At 36.1% G+C, this 22240-nt stretch overlaps 1 protein-coding gene across 2 annotated transcripts; it reads right to left on the bottom strand.

The window, feature by feature from the left end:
• Nucleotides 1-1871: 1871 nt before the first annotated feature.
• Nucleotides 1872-21942, bottom strand: LOC139959915 (chromobox protein homolog 7-like). 2 transcript variants are annotated; one of them, XR_011790254.1, is made up of 6 exons: nt 21553-21942; nt 13530-13573; nt 12906-12971; nt 8062-8125; nt 2528-6157; nt 1872-2486 (listed from the first exon to the last, which is right to left on the bottom strand). XR_011790254.1 is itself a non-coding variant. In XM_071957848.1 (5 exons), exons 1-5 carry the CDS (start codon nt 21622-21624, stop codon nt 5219-5221), a joined length of 1185 nt encoding a protein of 394 aa, XP_071813949.1. In that variant the 5' UTR covers nt 21625-21942; the 3' UTR covers nt 1872-5218. The 2 variants fall into 2 exon arrangements, 1 of the variants encoding a protein (XP_071813949.1); XM_071957848.1 differs by having other exon boundaries at nt 1872-6157.
• Nucleotides 21943-22240: the final 298 nt, after the last annotated feature.

Below are 22240 nucleotides of genomic sequence, written 5' to 3'. Positions count from 1 at the left end.
CATTGTCGTATGGAGCCACACCAGAGAAAAGTTGGGTACAGTCCATCGTAGACCTTTGCCATGTAACGTGTCTTTTCCCCAACGGTCTGACTGCGTTAGTTTTCGCAACAGCTAGAAAGCTGCCTCGTTGCCAAAATCACTTTCAAGGGTTATATATAATATCTGAGCAAGGGCGTCAGAGTATAGCGAAGGTAGATTAGAGCTTTATTAGGAGGAGTTTCTGCCTGATGTCGAGACGCCAGACGCTTGTCGAGACCAGTTTCCTGTTGTGTGTTTAGAGCCATTTTTCCATCTAAATGGTGAGTTACACGTTTTCTTTTCCCTTAGAGAGAGAGAAAAGGTATCACCCTTCCAAGGTGTAAAAGTTGGCTGACCCGTGACACCAAGTAGCGTCAACTTAAATATTCAAAGTTAACTCTGGAGATAATGGAAAGTGGGAAAAACTTGAATTGGTCTTGTCAGTTTAACGAGGAAAGGCTATGCTGTATCAGCTCTAATGTTTTAGTTACCATAACTTGCCCAGCTTTTTCTCAAAAACAGATAAAGATTAAATTTGTTGGACTTTGCTGATATCTGTTGCCACAACTGATGAACATGAAGTGTAACAAAGTAAAACCAGTGAGTTGGTTGTAACCACTACCGTCAAGTCTTACTTATGGAGTTTCTGGGTTAGTAGAGTGAACTTAAAAAAGTTAAGGCAGCGGGTTACCTCGACTTTTTCAAGTTGTCTTGACGTGTTGGGTTTTACAGTGTATATCTCGCGATTTGAGAGAACTGTCATGAAGGGTTGGAAGGGGGGGGGGGGCGGAGAGGCTCATGGTTGGGGGGGTGGTTGTCTTGGAGACGCACAATTAACGATCCTTTCAATTGCTCAGAAGTGCATACGATCCAATTTTGCGTCCATGATCGCCTTTAATATCCACTTTACAATAGTATTGGCATTGAGATAAATAATTCTCGATTGATTTTCGCCACTAAAATGCCGATCAGATGTCAAGGTACAATGCATAATATTTTTTGACGAAGGTAAGTTTTCTTGTTTGTACGGTAAGGTCATCTCATTAAGGCCTAAAGTATTATTGCATATCTATTCTTTGACCAATTCAATTAATAATTTAAAAAAAATTAAAATATGTTACTTTAGTTTCATATGAACATGATATCATAAGAATGAAATACAGTACAATTGGTCCTTGACAATTTTATATAGCAACAAAAACAGATTATTTGAATTCAAGCAAAACCTCATATATACATTTCTTATTGGCTTGCTTAATAAGAGCCGACTGTTGCAGACTTACGTTAACTTATAGTTATAAAAACAGCATTGATTGATGAGCCATGGTGCTTGGAAGGCAATATCCTGAAAACTAATTAGGCCTTGGCTTATTAAGTTTATTCACAACTATGGGCTGACATATATTACATCTTTGTGTCTGTTAAAAGGTATACGTTTCTTTGCAGTGAGGTCATATGTTAGGCTATATGGTAATGCCAGCTAATTCCCAACAAATGCAACCCTCCAGAGATTCATCTAAGCCTTGGAATTGCTAAGCTTTACATTGAAAGCATCGGAAAGTGTTGCGTCATGGGCGCCCGTTCCATCGTCTCGAATTCGTTCGGTCAACACATTCTGTTTTGAAATATTCAGCGTTTAACGTAGGCCTATATACGGTGTGATTTATCGAATGATGCACGACACAGAAACATAAGTTATTTCTTGTCCTTGTTTTAAGTCTTCTGTCTGCATGAATGCGATATCAATAGTTTAATGCGATATCACTAGTATAATGTGATATTACTAGTATCATGCGATATCACTAGTATAAGAAGTTCGTTACACAATAAGGACAACAACAATAACAGTAAACTTATTATTGGTTAGGCAGATAAATATTTCTTTTCGGAACATTCCAATATATCATTCTTTCTTTACTCAATCTTGATAACCGTAAGAAGGGCGAGGAAACAGCTGAACAAATAAAGTGAGTTTAATTGACATAAATAAAAACAACTCAATATTTATATATACATGGAAGCAAACGATATGTCCTATCAAAGTCTTAATGCGTATAAGCAACGGTCAGTGCACAGTATGTGTAGTTTGATAAGAATATAGATATTGATGCAGAACATGACACGCTTGAAGCTGCCATAAATAACACACATTTGTTAAATAACTTGTGAAACTGACAAATAATATGACTTCACATTTTGAATATTCATATTAACAAAATGTGTGTTGTTTTTGGTTCTTTTCATTGAGGGTTCACAACAACATGAATATTGTACTACAAATGGACATTCTCAGCATGGTGAACGTTGAGAGGATAGAGATGATGCTTTAACGGAAAGGAGTACCTTTTGCCCTTTGACAGGTGGTGCTCTGACGGAAAGAAGTACCTTTTGCCCTTCGACAGGTGGTCGTCTGACGGAAAGGAGTACCTTTTGCCATTGTCAGGTGGTGCTCTGACGGAAAGGAGTACCTTTTGCCATTGTCAGGTGGTGCTCTGACGGAAAGGAGTACCTATTGCCATTTGCCAGGTGGGGCTCTAACGGAAATGAGTACACTTTGCCCTTTGACAGATGGTGCTCTCACGGAAAGGAGTACCTTTTGCCCTTTGTCAGGTGTTTAATCTGCATATCTTGTAAGTAACATGTTTATTAATTAATTGATTTCTCTAGAATGTCAAACCAAGCATTTTTTTGCCCCACAATTCCGTGGAGAGCGTTTTGTTTTTCCCCTTCAAACTGATGTTACCCTTTTTTCTTCTTCTAATTTACCAAATTTTTGGGGAAGTGTAAATTTCTAAAACGTGAGATTATGAAATAAAGAATGTTTAGATGCAACTTGCAAGGCCTCAGAAGTGCTATTTCCGGCAAACTGAGAGGCATTTTTTGCCAAAACATTTCTTGTAACGCTACGCGCCAACCGATGGTGGCGCTCCGCTTAGATAGTGTCACGGGAACTTTCGGGCACAAAACTTTCTCCCCCCCCCCCCCAAACTGAAATGGTCCCGTTCGCCCATGAAACCAAGTAAGGAACTAACATATAAAAAAATAGCGCACACTTTTAAATGATCTAAATGGGGTGGGTGGGGATTCGTGAAAAGGAACTCCCAATTCTTCAAAAGATCGTTTAGAAAATGAGAATCAGATACAAAACACAACTCTACTCAGATAATATTACGACTAAAGAAAAAGAAAGTAGTAGAAATATTCAGTCGCGAGCATTCAGAACAGGTCCCCCACCCTGATGGAAGCGGTCTTCTTAACTTTTAGACTTCACACAATTTTTGTAAAGTTCAACGTTTTCTCTTTGACACAACATCTTAATTAAATTTTTCTAGAATGAACGGTTAGTTATCGCACAATATAATTCTCCTTACATATCTACACATTAAAATTAAATTTAAACATAAATAACTCTTAGCTGCAACGAAAACATCAGAAAAATAGTCCATATGTCACAAGATATCTTTTTTTTTTTTTTAAATATGACTATATCACGTGTTTAGTTTACGAAACAAAATATAATGATTCAGTTCTGAATATACTAAATTGTTGAGAAGGAAAGCTACATCCACAATGGGTTAAGCAAGTAACGAAACGGACGTTTATATCTGTTTAATATTCATGAAAAATATAAAATAATATATATATACTATTGGATTAAGTTAAGTTCGCTGGTTAGGCCAACATGAAACTATAGAACAATATCTTTCCATCGCTTCTAAACTGTTCCGCGAAAAGCAATGCAACAACAACATAAATACGCCCGGATCCATGAAAAAAGTCACCATTTAAGAACTGTCTTCAATGTTATTATGGGCTCTCATGAATATTCAATTATTGTCATAATGATACGACCAATAAGATTGATCACAGACACTGTGAAGAGGCGGCGGTATGTAGCATTCTCAATTACCGTGTTAGAAAGTCAAACAAGATTGAATTATTCCTGATGATTATAACTTGGCAGAAAACGAACGAGAGAAACACCCAGGGAGGGGAAGTGGGTTGGGGGGTAGTGTAACCACAGAAATATCGGTGCACCTCGAGTAATAATGAGCCAAGCTCATTTCATGAGCGTCATAATCTTGCAGCAAGGCGTCACGCACACAAACAGAAAGTTAAAAAAACGAAAGGTCACGATTTTCACCGAAACCAACAACTTTGAGGAGCATTTCCTATTTATGCAATAGGACATGTATCCCCGGGTACACCGCCACTGCTAAGAATGTTCTTTGGATGATGCTATTGGATGGCTTAAAAGTCAGTCAATTTTCACTGATTTTTTTTTATTAAAACATTTTTGACATTGGTTGAGCGAAAACAAATCATGGTCATTCGGTGAAGGTTGATCCAAAGTGGAATACGTATGCATCGTTTTCAGAGTGATACATGATGGGTTAACCCCAGCTAGACTGAACACGAATGCAGCTGTATTTACCTAGTTATAGTCGCAACGTACGTTATACATTGGCCTAATTATTGCAGTCAACCAGACAGTTATTTGCACACATCTTAAATGAGCGTAAAGTAAACCAGTAATATATTTTAGTATAGTGTGTCGGTGTAGTCCTAGCCTGGCTGCGCAATCCAGTATATGAACAACAGATGCACAAACGTGTCGAATGCGTTGACTTCTGGCGGTTATTCCATTCTGCCACGGTATGTATGTTGATATATTCATAATGCGGGTTGTACTTACATAACTTAAAGGGTGTGAAGACTCGCGCACAAAGAAACGTCTAATGCCGGTAATGTGACCTAGTTTCGAATGAGGTGTAACAGAAGTGTTAGACACCACCATCGATCCCAGAAAATACACACACAGCTTGCTACCATCGGTAATCAGACACTAGTGTACAGTCAGTACATGCAGCTGCGGTCAATACCCACAACACAGAGTGTGCAAACGATACAGCGATAGACATCTCAGGTCCAGCTAAAGATAACAAGGTATCACGTTTCAATACTGTCTGCATTTTGTAGCGACAAGAGAAAAACTTCACTTGCAAGCAACGGAAAGTTAACTTTTTAAAGATGGCGGCACGCGGTTTGAGGCGAGTCTTCAATGCCTTTAACATTGCGAACTTTCAGTATTACCTCAAAAATTCTCGAAACCCTCTTTCAAGCCATCTTCATCTTCCACCCGTGTGACAGCCCTTCCAGTTGGTCACAGAACTAACACAATGCAAATTCCTATCGACTCTTAATTTTGGTGATCGTCTGCCTCGCCGTTATTATTTATTGTGCTCACTTCCGGTTGTTTCTCAACAGCTACTGTCTCATCTTGGACCGCCTCGGTACCTTGTGATGGCTTCGTCCCCGTCTCTTCCTCCGACGAAGTCTTCTTTGGCTCTGGATCACCCTCTTTCTTAATTTCCTTTTCCTGTTGCGTTGGCTGCACTTCCTCTTCATTCTCCGTTTCTCTTCCTTTGCCCATCTCTTTCTCCTTTTCTTTTTCTTTGTCCTCTTCCCCTGTCTCACCTGTCTGAGTTTTACTCTCTGTTGAATCTTTGACCTCAATAACAACTGCTTCAGAAATAACCTTCTCCTCCTCTTTTTTCTTCTCTTCTTGACGTTCTTCCTTAAAGAAGCCTTGTCTCGTTGAACATTCTCTTATCGTTATCGTCGTGTCGTCATTGGTGACGTCAGTGACAATCACCTCAGCTGCTGGCATCTGTTCTGGTTTCCAGAATATAACGTTTCCTAGTTTTAAATTTCGAACAGGGTTGAACATTTCTGGACTTCTCTTTCTGGGAATAGATGGTTGTTGGTGATCAACTCGAGCTGGAGATAGTTGAACATTACCAATGTCCATCTGCTCAATAACGTCATCTTCGTTATCAATCCTTCCACCAGTGTATGGAAGCTCGATCGGAGTTGGACGGAATAGTGCTCCTTCATCTAAAAGGTTATCGTTCAGGTCCTCGGCACCTTGGTCTATTTCTTCCGTTCTAGTACTTTTCGTACGAAATGGACGCAAAGTTACCTTGCATGATGGGCGCCCTCTTCTTGATGTACCTACTCTGGAAGGAGTCGAAATTGTTCGTCGAAGACGCTTGGCTTGGACCGATGGCTCAGGTTTACCGGTTTGGGAGAGGCTTCGCTGTCCATGACGAAACTCAGCGTCTACCACAACGAGGGACTATATAACGGCAAAGAAGAAAATGAAACAAAAATAAAGGGACCAAGTATTAGTGAATATAGAGAAAGATTGATTCACAAATATGATTTACTTCTAGTTTCTATAACATTTCATTAGATTCCACTTGCATGTGTAAATAACGATAGGTGAATTATGTAGGTACTAATGCTTAGGCTATGCGAATTTGCTTTTCTTTTTTCAACGTCAACAAATCCCTGCTTGATGTACCTGTAAGTCGGACAACGTATTATAGCGACCGGTTCCAGTGTGGCAGCTGCAAAACTGTGGAACTCTGTACCACCAAACATTAGAGACGCTAAATCCTTAATTAATTATCGGTGTAAAGTTAAATCGTATTTATTTAAAATAGCCCATTACGTCTGTTTCGATCAGTATTTTGTATCCGTTCTAAAGCACCTAAGAGCACGTCTTGACTGATTGGAGCGCTGTATAAATTTACATTATTATTATAATCATTACTAAGTACTTGGCAGGATAAGCGCACGGTTTCACGCATTCCGAGGTTGTACTGAATGAATTTATATTTCACGATACTTTGACAGATCAAACTAAGTTGTTAGCGGTACCTAATCAGTATTCTCCCTTTCGTCTTCTGCCTGCATGTGCTTTTAATTTGTAAGAAATCGGCGGTAAAGTGAAATTGACCAAATAAACAAATATACAAAGTTGTCGCACCTATTCTAGAATGGGTTTCCCTACATAAAAATAGGAACTTGGTGCTACGGCTGTTATATTTTCCTCCCCTTTCTACATACGGTTCCCAGAGGCCGGCGCGATCACAGGAGGGATGAATCACACACAGAAGCAATCGCATGAACGGAATCGGTCATAGCGTGATGAATAGTATAAGGATCGACCCAGCGCATTTAGTAAAGAAAAATTGGCCGATACGCCTTAACAAAGGCTACATCCATTCGTGCTCCCGGGATCGGGGGACCGATACTTCACGTCCCCATAACGCGAACGAGAGATTACTACAGCACTTAACCACTTTATCAAAAACTAAGGGCGGTAACATCACCGACCCCGTTCATCATCATCACTGCATTGCAACCACTGTGAACAAAGTAATTGCTTCGAGTCACCAAACCAGAAATTCCAACCCTTGGAAAACTCCGTTCAACACAACTGCCCAGCAGCAGTATTTACTGGGTCATGAGAATCTAGTTCCAGATGTGGCTTTGAATCAGGAATTTAAAGGTTGTGGGTGGACACTCTAACCGCTACACAACGCCTTCATATAATTATACGGTAACTTCTTTTTAAAATATAGCATTGGTGAAGTCACTGATTGCACTCATTTGGATTGCATGCCATTCAGCCGTGCGCAATCTTTGTCAAAGGTCTGCTAAAATGGCGATCAATTTCGGTAAACAACATGCAAAAAGTAACCCAAGAAAGTAACCTTAGAATCCTTACAATTTCAAATTGACGAAGTGCCTTCGCTAGGGTATGTTGACCTAGTGGTTTAACTCAGAATGTTGTAATGGATGGATAAAAGTGGTGATCGAGTAGATCGAAGCTTCAATATCATGTTCCACAAGATATGCCTAACTTTAACCTGTATCGACATTACACATGATGCGCAATGTGATACATTAACGTACATGCATGCTGGTATTCCAAATCAATAGGTTTATGTTGCTACATTTATATGGAGGTTGTTAAGAATCATAGTTAGGGAAATGGGTTCGTTCTCGAAACTAGTGTTAGTGTTTGCTCACACTAAACATGCAAAGAATAGTAGACAAACATATCAAAGGGAAACGTCACATTTAGGTTCAAACCACTTAAACCCATTGAAAGCAATTTAACCTTTTCACCTCTGATATTGCAAACTGAATTGTTATCAGTTCATATAGAAAACATATATAATTTCTTACTTTACGCCTTCCTCTCTTCGGTCTTCGTCCTGGTCCACGATAACCGGATTGTTCACGGACAAGTCTGGAAGAAAGCAACGGGAGATTATCGGGTATCGCACGACACTATTCTCGATATTTCAAATAAACACTGTAGTGTTGTATTGAGCTGGTTGCCTTTAAAGTCTCATTACGCATTACGTGTTTGCCAAATTGAAACTTCGACCTTTCCAGCTTACTGCATTGAAAGCTCGGTGAAAATGACACCCTTCTATATGCAATTTCCATATCAATATTCATTATTATTGATTGAGTTATCTGTCGTTCGCCAGATTTATTAACGAGTCCGTAGATTCTATAAACTTCAATTAAAATTTGCAAGCCTCGCCCAACAGATCATGCGCCAATCAAATCTCTCTGGTTTGTTTACATCCGTTAGACCTAGGACTACTTTCACTTTCGTGGCTAGCCAGTGGTATACGTTCATTCTCTTGAATAGTATCTTTCTCACGGTCTTACTGATGTAGAATGCGAAATTGTGTGATTTCTTTCCATTGCAATGAATAAACAGGTATTTCCTCCATGGAATTTGGGTCAACAAAAGTAGACGATACGAGTATATGTAGGTTACAGTTGTGTAATGAACATGCTGATATAGGCGGAGTCGCAGTGATTTTACGGTAAATTGTTCGCGCCATAAGGGCAACAGAAAATAAATTTCTTTCTTTCGATTGCGACAGTTTTTCTCCGTTAAACCCACCTGGTCATAGTGCATTTAGCGTATAAGAAACATTAAATCTGCTTCGGAAATTTGTTTTCCGAAATTCATCAGCAAACACGAATTGAGAATTTAATTACCTCATTCCACTACCGCCTCTACCCCCCTGTTCTGAGTTGTGAGTAGGATAAACTATATTTTTCGTGCCCCATGCAAGCTCTATATTAAGTGATGTTTCTTAAAGAAGTCAATGTATTCAGTTACGATTGTTTTGTTAAGTTGCTGGGCAATAGGTACTTCTACTACGAAAGCATATGAACTGAATGTGTGCAGGGTTTTGTGAATATTTGCTATTTAAGCAACATAAACTTGCTTAATGTCTTGTTGAGGGTTCGATATTTTAGCCAACGTAGTTTTTCAAATAGAGTGTCTGGTGGATAGAGATATTAGATTGAAAATGAAAGGTGTTGCAACATGCCGAATAGATAAAATCAAGTATTGTAATCGCTTTGCTCTATCTCACATGTAGCGCGTTTCAAGTTGACAAGGTTCAAAGTCACCAGTTTGTTTGATTTCCATGTCTCATATTACAAACGTATAACTGTGACATTCTTGTTAACCTTGGTATAGAGAATAAGTATGCTATCATATCCATACCTAAAAGTGTGTGAATCGTTGGTAGAATGTTACGATTGTGCATAAACGACACCGATCAACTATGTGTATTTCGTGCATGTTTGTTCATATTTAATCGGCTCATGATAAAACGTTCTTTCGTCATTACTTTACTTGTTTGTGTTCAATATCCGACAGAATATACCGGTAAGGCCTAGTTTTGAAATCTTTTAGTGTGATGGTTGATATTGTTCATACCACACACAAGCGAAACACGCACACATTTCGAGCAAGACTAATTTGAGTACCAGCTTATAGCTGACAACGATAAACCCATTCAAGCATTAAGATACACGGGACAGTCTATAAATAATATTTCCCTTTACACAATTCATCAACAAATTTTGGCTTTTTCGAGCAGGCGAAGGGTTTTCCTTTGTTGTTGTTTGACTTACAAATGCTGCCATTTTATTGTTGTTTTAATCCTTAGAATAAAAACAACGCTTACTGCCAAGATTCATTATGTATAAAACGTACGTGCGCTTAAAACGTTCTTATTTCACTGAATGGAGACACACACCTATACAATAGATGTTTGCATGTATCACTAACGATTACCAAGCAACCCTCTGGTATAAATATATAAATATACAATTTTCAGCAATTAAAGGTAGTCAGTATAGAGCCCAAATCATAGCACGCTATAATTGCTCGAAGTTTTCAAAAAGTATTTTCCTGGAGGTCTTTACTCTCCAAATTGTTCTCAGACATTTTTAAGACACACACAAGATGACTGAATGTCCCAGTGAGGAAAATTTCCTCGAAAGTTGTAATAAAAACAGTTTAAGAATTTTGACCAAAGGTGACCATATTTGAATATCTAGCAATTTTGGGGGCCAATACAGCATACCTTTCAGGTAATTTGTACTATCACACACGGCATGTTTCTACAAGTTAGTGTTTCGTTTGAACGAGGATACGGTCACCGTGGTGTAGTTTCTAAACCTCGTTTGCTCAGGATAGTTGCTCACTCATAGCCGTTATTGGGAATACGAATATGATTATTATCTATGAGAGTTTGGGCCTGGCCTCGGAGTGTTTGTTTCAATTAAATTGCTGGTAACGGTTATAGTCTTTGCGTTATAAAGAGTGCAAAATCAATTAAATTAATTAATTTCTATAATGGTACTTTGTTGCAGGAATAATGATAACTATTATACTTTTCTTTCCTTTGGTTTTGTCCTGCCCTGGATAATTAATTGTTTCAACGAAATTGCTGTTCAATCTTTCCGTTAAACAAAGTAGAAAATCAAATTAAATAAATTAATGGTTATTTCTTTAAAGGGACAGTAACAAGTTATTTCCCTTCATTTTCTATATATGAAGTAATTTTAAGAGTTAAAGGAAAGATTTCTTGCTATGAAGCGATATGGAATAGCACTGGCGATCTCGTAGTTCACAATGCAACAAACCACACCTTCGTCGTGTGCATTGATTTGTGTTTTAGTTTTGCGAAGACAAAGCAAATTCGATACTTCTCAATATATCCAGACCTACTTTGTGGCTAAATACAATTCGATACCAATCAGTAGAGAGTCATTAATTGTTTATTCCATTTCAAGAAAATTTACGTCCCAAAATGTTAGTGCACTTTTTTCTAATTTACCACTTTTAAAGATCTAATTCCAAAGTTCATTATCCAGATTTAATATTTCCACGACCTTGTATCATAAGATTGTAGCAAATTTAAAGCAAAATGCAACTTGAACAAATGAATAAACTTTGAGAAAACAAATCATTCTTTCCATCTTGCTTCCAGTACAAATGGATACTCAATATCTACCGAAGACGGCGTTACACGCGGTACTAATGTCCTAATGTGGCAGTGAATGAATACATAATAATACCGTACTCATGCATGTCATATATGTTTCTTTCATAGTTTGCGTGCTCCCTGGTTTACTATTATACTATTATATTACATTGTAATAATTCTAATGAGACTTATTGATCTATCGTACTATAGTTCTTTATCACTCTGTGCATGATCCGAAAGATCAATGGATTACAATAGACTGCTGCTTTTTGTATTGTAATACTTTCTCACTAGCCTTTGCATTTGTATTACCATGTTACTATATTAATGTATTATGTACTACAGAGGATATAATACCTATTACATTATAATATTATAGGCCGTCACTGTTTAAACTATAATATTGTATTACTTTACGACTGTATTACTATATGCTGTATTACTGTTATTACCATGTTAATGTATTATGTACTACAGAGGATATAATGCCTACTACATTATAATATTATAAGCTGTTACTGTTTAAACTATAATATTGTATTACTTTACGACTGTATTATTATATGCTGTATTACTGTTATTACCATGTTAATGTATTATGTACTACAGAGGATATTATGCCTACTACATTATAATATTATAAGCTGTTACTGTTTAAACTATAATATTGTATTACTTTACCACTATATTACTATATGCTGTATTACTGTTATTACCATGTTAATATATTATGTACTGCAGAGGATATGATGAATACTTATAATATTGTTAGCTGTTACTGTTGAAACTATAATATTGTATTACTTTACCACTACATTACTATATGCTGTATTACTGTTGTTACCATATTAATGTAGTATGTACCGCAGAGGATATTATGCCTATAACATGATAATATTATATACTGTTACTGTTTTAACTATGATATTGTATTACTTTACGACTGTATTACTATATGCTGTATTACTGTTATTACCATGTTAATGTATTATGTACTACAGAGGATATAATGCCTACTACATTATAATATTATAAGCTGTTACTGTTTAAACTATAATATTGTATTACTTTACCACTACATTATTATATGCTGTATTACTTTTATTACCATGTTAATGTAGTATGTACTGCAGAGGATATTATGCCTCCCACTTTATAATATCATCAGCAATTACTGTTTAACTATAGTACTGTATTTCTTTACCACTATTTAACTATATCCTGTATTACTGTAATTACAATGTTTATGTATTATGTACTGCAGAGGATATGATGAATACTTATAATATTGTTAGCTGTTACTGTTTTAACTATGATATTGTACTACTACTTCACGACTGTATTACTATATGCTGTATTACTGTTATTACCATGTTAATGTAGTATGTACTGTAGAGGATATTATGCCTACTACATTATAATATTATTAGCTGTTACTGTGTAAACTATAGCATTGTATTACTTTAAGACTGTATTACTATATGCTGTATTACTGTATTTGCCATTGTTCTTCAGTGTGTTACTGTTGGCTTATTGTATGACCGTGTTTTTATTTCACTATTTTCACTGCTTTATTCACTGTTCTACCTCATTTAGGAAATAATAATTCTATTTTACTGAAGTACCATACTGCTTTAATACGGCACTGCATTACCCCAGGCTATTACTATTATAATTCTTTATAATACTGTCATAACGCAAGTTGACCTATTTTACCTTGCTTCAAAATTCTGCACCAGCCGTGTATCTAGAATATGGCCTTCTGGTTCCCATGTGTTGTTCCTGAATGAAAAAAAGGAAAATTAATATTTCGTTGTTGTATATTCTACTTGGGCTAAAACCTATATCCAATCAATGCTAGTAGGTATAAAGAGACGTCAAAGGTATTTGTCAAATTTCAAGTATAGCTTAAACAAAGTCGGGTTACCATGTTCATGACATTTATATTCTTATTTAACTCACTTATGAAATATAAATGGGTCTTAAAGTGACGGTTAAACATAAATAAATATTTATCAATCAAAGAAGTAACATAAAATATCTTCTTGAAGCGAAGGCCATCAGATACAAACTTCAGTTCGCTTATTATAGAGTTTATTCTTTTACAATTTTTTATTTAGGGGTGGTGGCGGGGGGGGGGGGGCGGGGGTAGCGGACCTCACTCATATTAAAACCCTTAACTTTAATTAATTAACAAAAGTAAGGCTTCGAATTAAAAACAATTTAAGATACTGATCAACTCTGTCGAAATAAGTCAGAAATTTGTCAAAAAGATCACTAGAAGTGTCCGACGGTAAATTTGTGTGAATTGAACATATTTACATGCAGTTTCATACTTACTTATTCGACCAGCCCTTCCACTTTACGAGGTATTCAACTTTGCCCTGCAAAGAATTGAAGACAAATCGTTGTTTAAGTTTTGTATTACAAAACGTTGGTGATCGTTGTATACGGTATCTTATTTTACTATACGAGTGTTTACGTATATATAATGGGTAGGCTGCGGGCATTTGTACCATCGTAACATTAGGTATACTGATTATAAACTGCGTTGACAATTGTGTGGCATGTATACCGTTTATGTCAGTAAGATTTCACACTATACGTTGATAAACATACGCTAAATGGATGGCGACAATATTGATATAATATCCCTGAAACGAAATCAAATGCATACGCGTTGCTATGGATATATTCTCGTTCAAGTGATTATGATTTGACAAACATTGATTTGACAAGCTAGAAATATTTGACTTCAAACGCACATAGTATCGTCATGCGCTTGAAACGGAAGGGATGAGTTTGTTGTTAACATGTATAACCTATAAATTCACCGGACATGCTTTTCTTTCCAGTTAAGAATAGCTGCATGGATAAGTTCTATCTGGTGTGCTTGAGACTGGTCTTAACGTTCACGGGTGGTATTGACAGATCAGTTTGAACAAGCAAGGAGTTATTGGCTGGAGCGGAATTCAGATCAGTTTTGATACTTCAGGAATGCAAGCCTTAATTCTCTATATATCTATTGTGCCCTAAAACCTGAGCATGCCTATCCCTTAATTGACAGCGATCCAATACAGCTGTTAAAGCATTTCTCTGCCGAGTGTGTCAGACAAGCCACAATACATTGTACAATTTTTTCTTTATCATGCAGGCATAACATCCTCAGTTTCATTTGATAAAAAGGAACTAATAGGAAGGAAAAAGCGCAGGGATGGAATTCCAAGAGGAATTCGATTTTCGGCGAGTGCTTATATACACATTGACTAGGTTTAAGACACAAACCCAAACTGAGTTTGTTTTATATATTTAATTACCCTACTGAGAATAACAAACAAGATATCTATATATAAATGGCAGGGAAATCACCAAAATAAGATCTATATTGATCACGGGCTGGAGGTCAATTGATTGGTTTACAGATTATAGTCTTTCAGGATATTTACGTATAAGAAATCGACTACAGCATACTATTCTCAATAACGGTATACACAATATCATCCTACAGCAAGAGTCAAATCATCAAACTCTTTGGGATCATCACTCTCCTTTGAGATCATCATTCCCTGGGATCATTACTCTCTTATGGGATCATCACTCTCTTGTGGGATCATCACTCTATTTTGGGATCATCACCCTTCTCTGAGATCATCACTCTCGTCTGTGATAATCATTCTCCTTTGAGATCAGTACTCCTTTTGAGAATCATTAATTTATCTGGGGATCTTCACTTTCTTGTGGGATCATTAGTCTCATTTTGGATCACCATTTTCTCTTGGGATCCTCACTCTCTGTTATGATCACTTTGAGAAAAAAAAATGCAACAAGATAACATCTTGAAAGCCCGTTTACGGTAGGCAGTAATTTTCTTTTGGGTCTACCAACAAGACAGGAAGCTCAACAATATTGAATTATTTGATCACTAGTCAGTGACAAAAACAAAATAAAGATGATGATTCGAAAGTGCAGGATTTTAACTTTTTTAAAATCGAGTTGTAAAGTTGAGCATATATATCACAGAGTTTGAGTGACCTCTGACATTGTGAACATTTGCACCGACTTTAGTACTCGTATTACAAAGAAACTCGACCACGTCGTAGCCTCTGAACCATATACACACATAACCATATCAGCTACTGTCCGAAGTAATTCTCTTATGGGATCACGAAAAATCCTTCATACTGTACCATCTGATCCTGACAAGTGTGTTTACAAACTGGAGTAACTCAGTTATTTTGTGTGATCACAGAGAGAGAGAGAGAAAGGCCATAATTATTATGATTTGACATTTTTAACGAGTCCTTATTCTCCTGGGGATATCTGTTTATGGGAACTGATCCTCCTTGCATTCCCGCTAATTGATTCGCAAGTTACTAACCTATCAATTGTAACCATATTTTAGCTTGACGAAGAAGCGATGGAAAGTAGGTCGTGTATTGTATGTGACTTCAAGCTGTCTAACGTTGAGTTAAGTTGCTTAAGCAATGTAAGCCTACATTATATTCATACATACTTAGATACACGTTAGGCTAACTATACGCGATCTATGTAGTAACTACTTGTAACCAGTTGAATCTTTAAAATAGCCAGTTCTGAACCGATCAGTGCACTACACTGTATAGAGCAATTTTCATTGCATTTCTTTAAGGTTCATACAACAAATTCTTCATTCGGATGTAATTTTGGTGAAATAAACTATGGTTTGATGTACTTTCTTCCTTCACTCATGGTAAAACCAAAACTGTTACAAACATAATGCTAAATACCCCTTTAAAGTGTTTCATCTACGGACCTGACTCATGTTTATGGGCAAAATGTGAAAATAGTTGTACAACTTTACTGGAAGCAGTCTTTAGAAAGTAAATAAGGTATAATAATTAAATAATTGTGACGGCTTTGACCACTCCTTTACTAAGTCGTGATCTTTCGTATAATTCTGTATTCCGTCCGTTCCTTTATATTGCGATTGTATATATTTATACGCAATGGTTAGAGTATACAAACTATACAAGCCGCGTGGTTTTATGACATTTACCTTAAAAACTGAACAATACGTTCACTGCTTAAAGATAGGAGTTTCGATATATCTTTGCCATCAACAACTGAGATTTCAATAAAAAGCGACCTATGCAATTAAGCCTATATACATCATTTTAATAGTCCATAAAGAAGGTGTTGCTTCCCCTTTTTAAAGGAGATGTCTCAAAAGTCAGTACATTAACTAAGTTCTTTACCAAATTGTATGATTTATTGATTTAGAAACTTTAAGTAAAACCTCTAACCGTGCTTCAGTATTCAATTTCATTATGGTAGCCGTCAATTAACATAACGAGAAAAACAACTCTTCAGTAATTGCTAACAATGGTTAAACAATATGATCAACGCTTGCAAACACTGTAAGTTGCAGTTGGTGTAGATGTAGGAAGGGAGCCTCTCGTTTGAGTTTTTGCAAAGAAAACCTGATAAAAGATAGCATTGCGAAGATAAAAAAGGCACCAAAGTGTTGTCTCTTATCACATTTTTTAATTCATACGTATGTTACCATTACAAGTACCAGCTATGAATGCCAAAATTTGTAGAATATTATAGATCAGCAAATAAATTGGCTCTTTCCAAATTTCAGTCAGTTTTTCGTTCTCTTGTTTTAATTAAATAAACCATTTTGTGACGGGGGAATTTCTTTTATTCTGACCATGAAAAAATAGATTTTGGTACGTATCTGCATATATTTATATGAAGAGGCAATCTAATCATCGTCCGAGTTACTAGTATTTCATTTTCTTGGATACACAGTTATATACAACCTTACTCGATTTTAATTGCTTACGATATAACGTACTGAGCTTCCATATATAGTCACATTACATAAGGGAAGTGATAACGTGTGTTACAGAAATCAATTACCACATATTGGAGTGATTGGTACACTGTAGGTCACCAAATAATTCGAAGGAATCAAAATATTATTTTAATATATATATAGAGTTATATCTGTTTGTTTTCTTCCTCATATGGAACATGTTTACCATCAGGAGTAGTTATACTTATACTTTATTCAATGAATCGTTATACCTTTCGAATTATGTGATTACTCTAACATATTAATATTGACCATAATGATAATGCAGTGTTGCATAGTTCACTGTTAGCGTATTTTACAATTCTCTTTTGTAACTAAGAAAACTATATACTTCAAACTTTGCAGGCAAAAATAGAGCAAATGAAAGGAAGGAGATTTAAAAAGTCTGGGAGTTGACATTAAATGAAAGGCAATAACATTTTTTGTAAACACAGTTTGAAGATGGGAAGTCCCAAATAAAGAGAAAAAAAACATAAATATAGAAGATAGTGTATGCAAATGAAAAAAATAAAGGGGAGAATTTTAAAGCTGTGTCTTATCTCGCACAACCTATCGTGTACTACAGAAAAACAGGTTTGAATTCGCTCAAACTGTAAAGTAGCATAATAGGTACTTTTATCGAATGAAATTTACTTATCAAGTAATTTATTCATTCTATTTTTCCTTTGTATTTCTATCGCTCAGACACTATTCTCATGCATCAAATGCACTTCCATTGTTTTTTTCTTTACAAACAACAACACTGAATTGTGCCAAATAAAGGTAAAACATCATTCAGATATTTCTGTATCAAACTAGAATGTATTATTGATCAAAGTGAAGTCAAATAGCTGGTAGAAAAGAAAATGTCGAAAAGAACAAAAAGAAAGAAAGAAGAACTACAACAAGAACTACAAGCAAAAGGAATAACGTATAAGACGGTTCTCAAAAGGGTAACGAGGGCTACGAGGAGAAAACTCAACACGTTATTTCAGTAATGGAATTTCACCAAAAAACTTCTGAAACCTGATATGTTATTATTTATATCATAACAAAATTGCATCCTGGATTGAACCGCAATTCAAAGCTAAATCTTGCGTTAGGTTTTTACTTTGCATCATTCTCACGGAATACCTTAGTCAAACCAAGAGATATATAAATTGGTACACTCGATTAATTCTTATTATTGATTGATTCGTTGTTTGTAATTATCGATGCGCTAAAGGGTGACTTCAACGGAATCTTCGAAGAAAACAGAAAATAAGAACCTAAAGCTATTCAGGATTTCAAGATATCCAACTTTAATATTTGGTAAAATCTCTTAAATGGCTCTTGATCGGTTTAAAGCTGGATTGGTTATTACTTGACTCAATGTTAATTTTAATCCATTGTTTTAAGCAAAACAAGTTCTTCTAACTGCATATAAACAACAGAGCACTATTGTATCTTATCATTTGTCCTTAAAGAATTTCAAATGGATTGTTAATATGTTATTAGAGACCATACGTTGCTATGCGTTCTACTGCTTTTATTTTTGTATCTACGAAGCTGACGTAAATGGTCGGCGTGTTAGAATGAGTAGTTCAGTCGCTTTAATTGACGAATGTTTAAAGGGGCAATTTCTCACAAAATCAAATCAAACAAAAAACAGTGGTTTACAAATACAACCGGAACTGTGATGACAGTAGTGATATACGTACGGTTAATAAAATATTTAAAATAAATTTGGTACCTAAAGTTATTGTTTAACAGTGTAATAAACAGTCCATGAAATCTGTGGCCTCAAAGTCTAATTTATTGATTGATTTGCAACGTTTGAAGTTTATATATACTTTCATCACTTTGATAACTTCGATTATGGTGAATTGAAAATAAATGATGTTTGTAGGTAACTTAAAGATTTCCTTCTACGATCTTTTATGCTGCAACTACAAAGACTGTCGAAACTTCAACGCAACACGATAGCTTCAAAGAGAACCGAAACCACCCGTTATTGCTCATCAGATACCGTATTTACTATATGATGTTTTTGACTAACGGAAGTTGCATTTTGAAATTTAATAGTCGCGTTGCATATAGTAAATTTCCATTCACTTCAGAATGTGAAAGGTTTCATGCATCATTGGCTGTAAAAAAATCGGAACGAATGACAGAGTTAAAAACATATGTTCTACAATAAGAGGTTTATTAAACCTGCCAAAGACAATAAGAGACAGAGACAGGAAGAAATATTGATGGAACAATACACAGAAAACAATAAATAACAATGAACATGACTCTCTGATTAAACGGACTATGCTGTTATTGTGTAATACATTTGAACCATTGTTCGCTATGGAGGTATGCAATACACTCTGACAATATGTGAGCAAACTAATATAACAAAACTATTATGACACTAAATCAAAAGGGAGAAATGATTTCGAATTTTTCATAAAACCTCCGAGCATTTTCACTTAGTTATGTTAAATAGAGGGAAGATGCATGTGTATTAGAATGTTTCCTTTGTTAAACCTTAATCATCAATTCTCGATATAAAACTTTGATGATTAACAGGAGGTTCCTTGGTGTATCAAACTTTTTTACTCAAAATATTAATTGTTTCGGCATAGTATTCAATACTTGTAGTCCAATTGTTTTTTCTAGATAGTCTTCAATCGGTGCCTGCAAACTCAGTTTGATCATATTGCTAACCGTCTATTATAAGTAACGTATCTAACTTATTAGACTAAAAAACAAACATTGCACCGAATTGTTCATATCCAATAGTGGAATATGTTTGTTAAAATATACCACGGAGCGGATTATAGTGGAGTTCATGCTGCAGTGACATGATTCAACTATTGCAAAGGAATCTTCCCCCCCCCCCACCCCTAAACAGCTGAACTTGGCGTCATTGAAATATATACGCGTTAGTGAGATTGATTATTGTATTGTATTGGCTTTTAATCACTAAAAAATTGACAGGTTTTGTTAACAAAAATCGCTTTCATGACGATCTCTTTTAACATATTCAACCATTAGAAGTTCTAATATGCCTCAGAAATGCTGTATTGTAATATATAGTAATGGACTTCGAGTTGGGTCGTATACTATATTCAACGATCCACTGTAGATAAGCTTGCTTCCTCCAGCATCTAATTTGCATAATCCCATCCAGTAGACGTAAACATTTATGTTGTGAGGCGTACACAAAGCAACAGTATGGTACGGTTGCTGTGTTGTGGATAAAGCCCTATAGGCCGATGATCAGGACAGCCCTCTCACTTCAGCTGCATACTGGAAGTACATTCCCTCATCCGAACTTCCATCACTGACCTTGGTACAAGGTTAGTTTCACTTTTGGTAAATCCGTCCCAACGTCACTAAACGGCCTGTAAATTGTAGAGAAATCCGACTTGTGCTACCAACATTGTCATTGTGTCGTCCAGATGTAACTCTCGCATTGACTTTGACGGACAATTATCTGCAGGTAAAATCTGTTTCTATGGTGATTGATCCGGTCACGAGCACCATCACCCTCACCTTCTCTATGGCGCAATCATATTTTGTATAAGCTTACGTCATCGATAGGGTCCATGCATGTGACCTCACCAGGGTGAGATGATTGTAAACGAAACTCATTCCGGCATGGCCTATATTACATATATATAGATGCCAGGTATAATATGCCTATACAGTATACAGACTAACTTACCATAGGGCCTATAAGTAGTACGGCAGAGATTGGGCCTACATGGCTATAAGTGTAATCAGTGTTCGTTAAGATGTCACAATCTAGTAGGACCTTTCATGCTTTCTGGCTTTCAGGTACTGCATTCCTATCTCAGTTCTGATATCATATGGAATGGAATTCCGAGATCAACAAAGCTTAGCTTACATTTGGAATAATGTCAGCTTGCTACATAATTCCCGTATATTCGAGTAAAGATAGCGAGGCCGCATACACGTATTAGACGCTAGGAAAAGTAAAAAGACAACTACTAACAATATCCCACATTGTCCTATAGGTTAACCTGTACATAATATTCAGGCTGTATATAGGCTATTAGCTTATAACGTAAGCCCATGAATTATCAACAAGGACACTTGAATTGTTCCAAACCCATGCATTAGTGCATGCATGTTGATACGTATATAAATACATATCTCTGTGAACTTGAACATATAGATTATTAGTTGAGATGTGAATCTTACTCGAAAACTTTGACTTTTGTATTCAAACGAACACTACTTCAATCAGAAGTCTCAACTCACCTTTTCGAAGCCTCCATGTAAAGGCTACAACTGAGTATGCTCAGGACTGTGAAGTAAACTTAGTGAAAATATATGACTCGATACGGTAAGCCTGCTACAAACAACCACGGCCGTTGACGGCCCGTGACCATATTAGCCAACCGTTAACAAGCAAAAAAATAGTATTCTCCGAATAAATGAATTTTAATAAACATATGAGAAAGACAACAATGATGAGAAATTTAATTTCGAGATATCTTGTCATTTCTGTTTCTTGTCTGATCTCACCTTTCGAATACGTTTCTGTTTTAACTCTTCAGCAGCGTAAACCTGTTCACCGATTTCCGTGAGTTCCATCATTTTGAATGAGAAATTACAATATAAAACCTTATCGTCCGAAACTGAAAACAATTATTTCGTATAGTACAGACTTCAAGCAAGAATACTGTGGTAAAAGATACCTATAGCTCAGCAAAAATCGTGAAATGTATACGTTTTTTGCAGCACGCGTTTTCGAAAACCTTTTAAACTCAACTACTATTGTACAATATACACGTATTCAACATTCGAAACAGTTCTAACGTAAAGCTCTGTGACACTTCCCGGAGACGTGTGGGCGCGAAGCGGTATTTCGTGTAATAATTCACTGATACTCAACGTGAACGTATATATATGTACTTACTCTCCAGTGCCGTATCACAATAGATCTCGGACGATAAAGCGAAGGCTACATGGAAGGGGTAGCGGAGCTAACATTACTATAAACGCTGTGAGATTGTGTATTCATGTTAATAAGTTTTTACACATAAACTCTCTTCTATAATGATATGAACAGTTATCATTATTATTATAATTTCATAGCATATATTTTATCGGTTTTAATAGCTTGTAACTAAGGAACTAACAAGTAATACTGTTGCTGTGGATTGGCAACAATTCGTGACGTATTTCTGTGTTGTAGTTAGTCGTTTGTGCG

Source organism: Apostichopus japonicus, chromosome 19, assembly GCF_037975245.1.
Source record: "Apostichopus japonicus isolate 1M-3 chromosome 19, ASM3797524v1, whole genome shotgun sequence".
In the NCBI taxonomy this organism is placed as follows: Eukaryota; Metazoa; Echinodermata; class Holothuroidea; order Aspidochirotida; family Stichopodidae; genus Apostichopus; species Apostichopus japonicus.
Note: the sequence above shows the minus strand (reverse complement) of the source record. Positions and strands in the feature narration are given on the sequence as shown.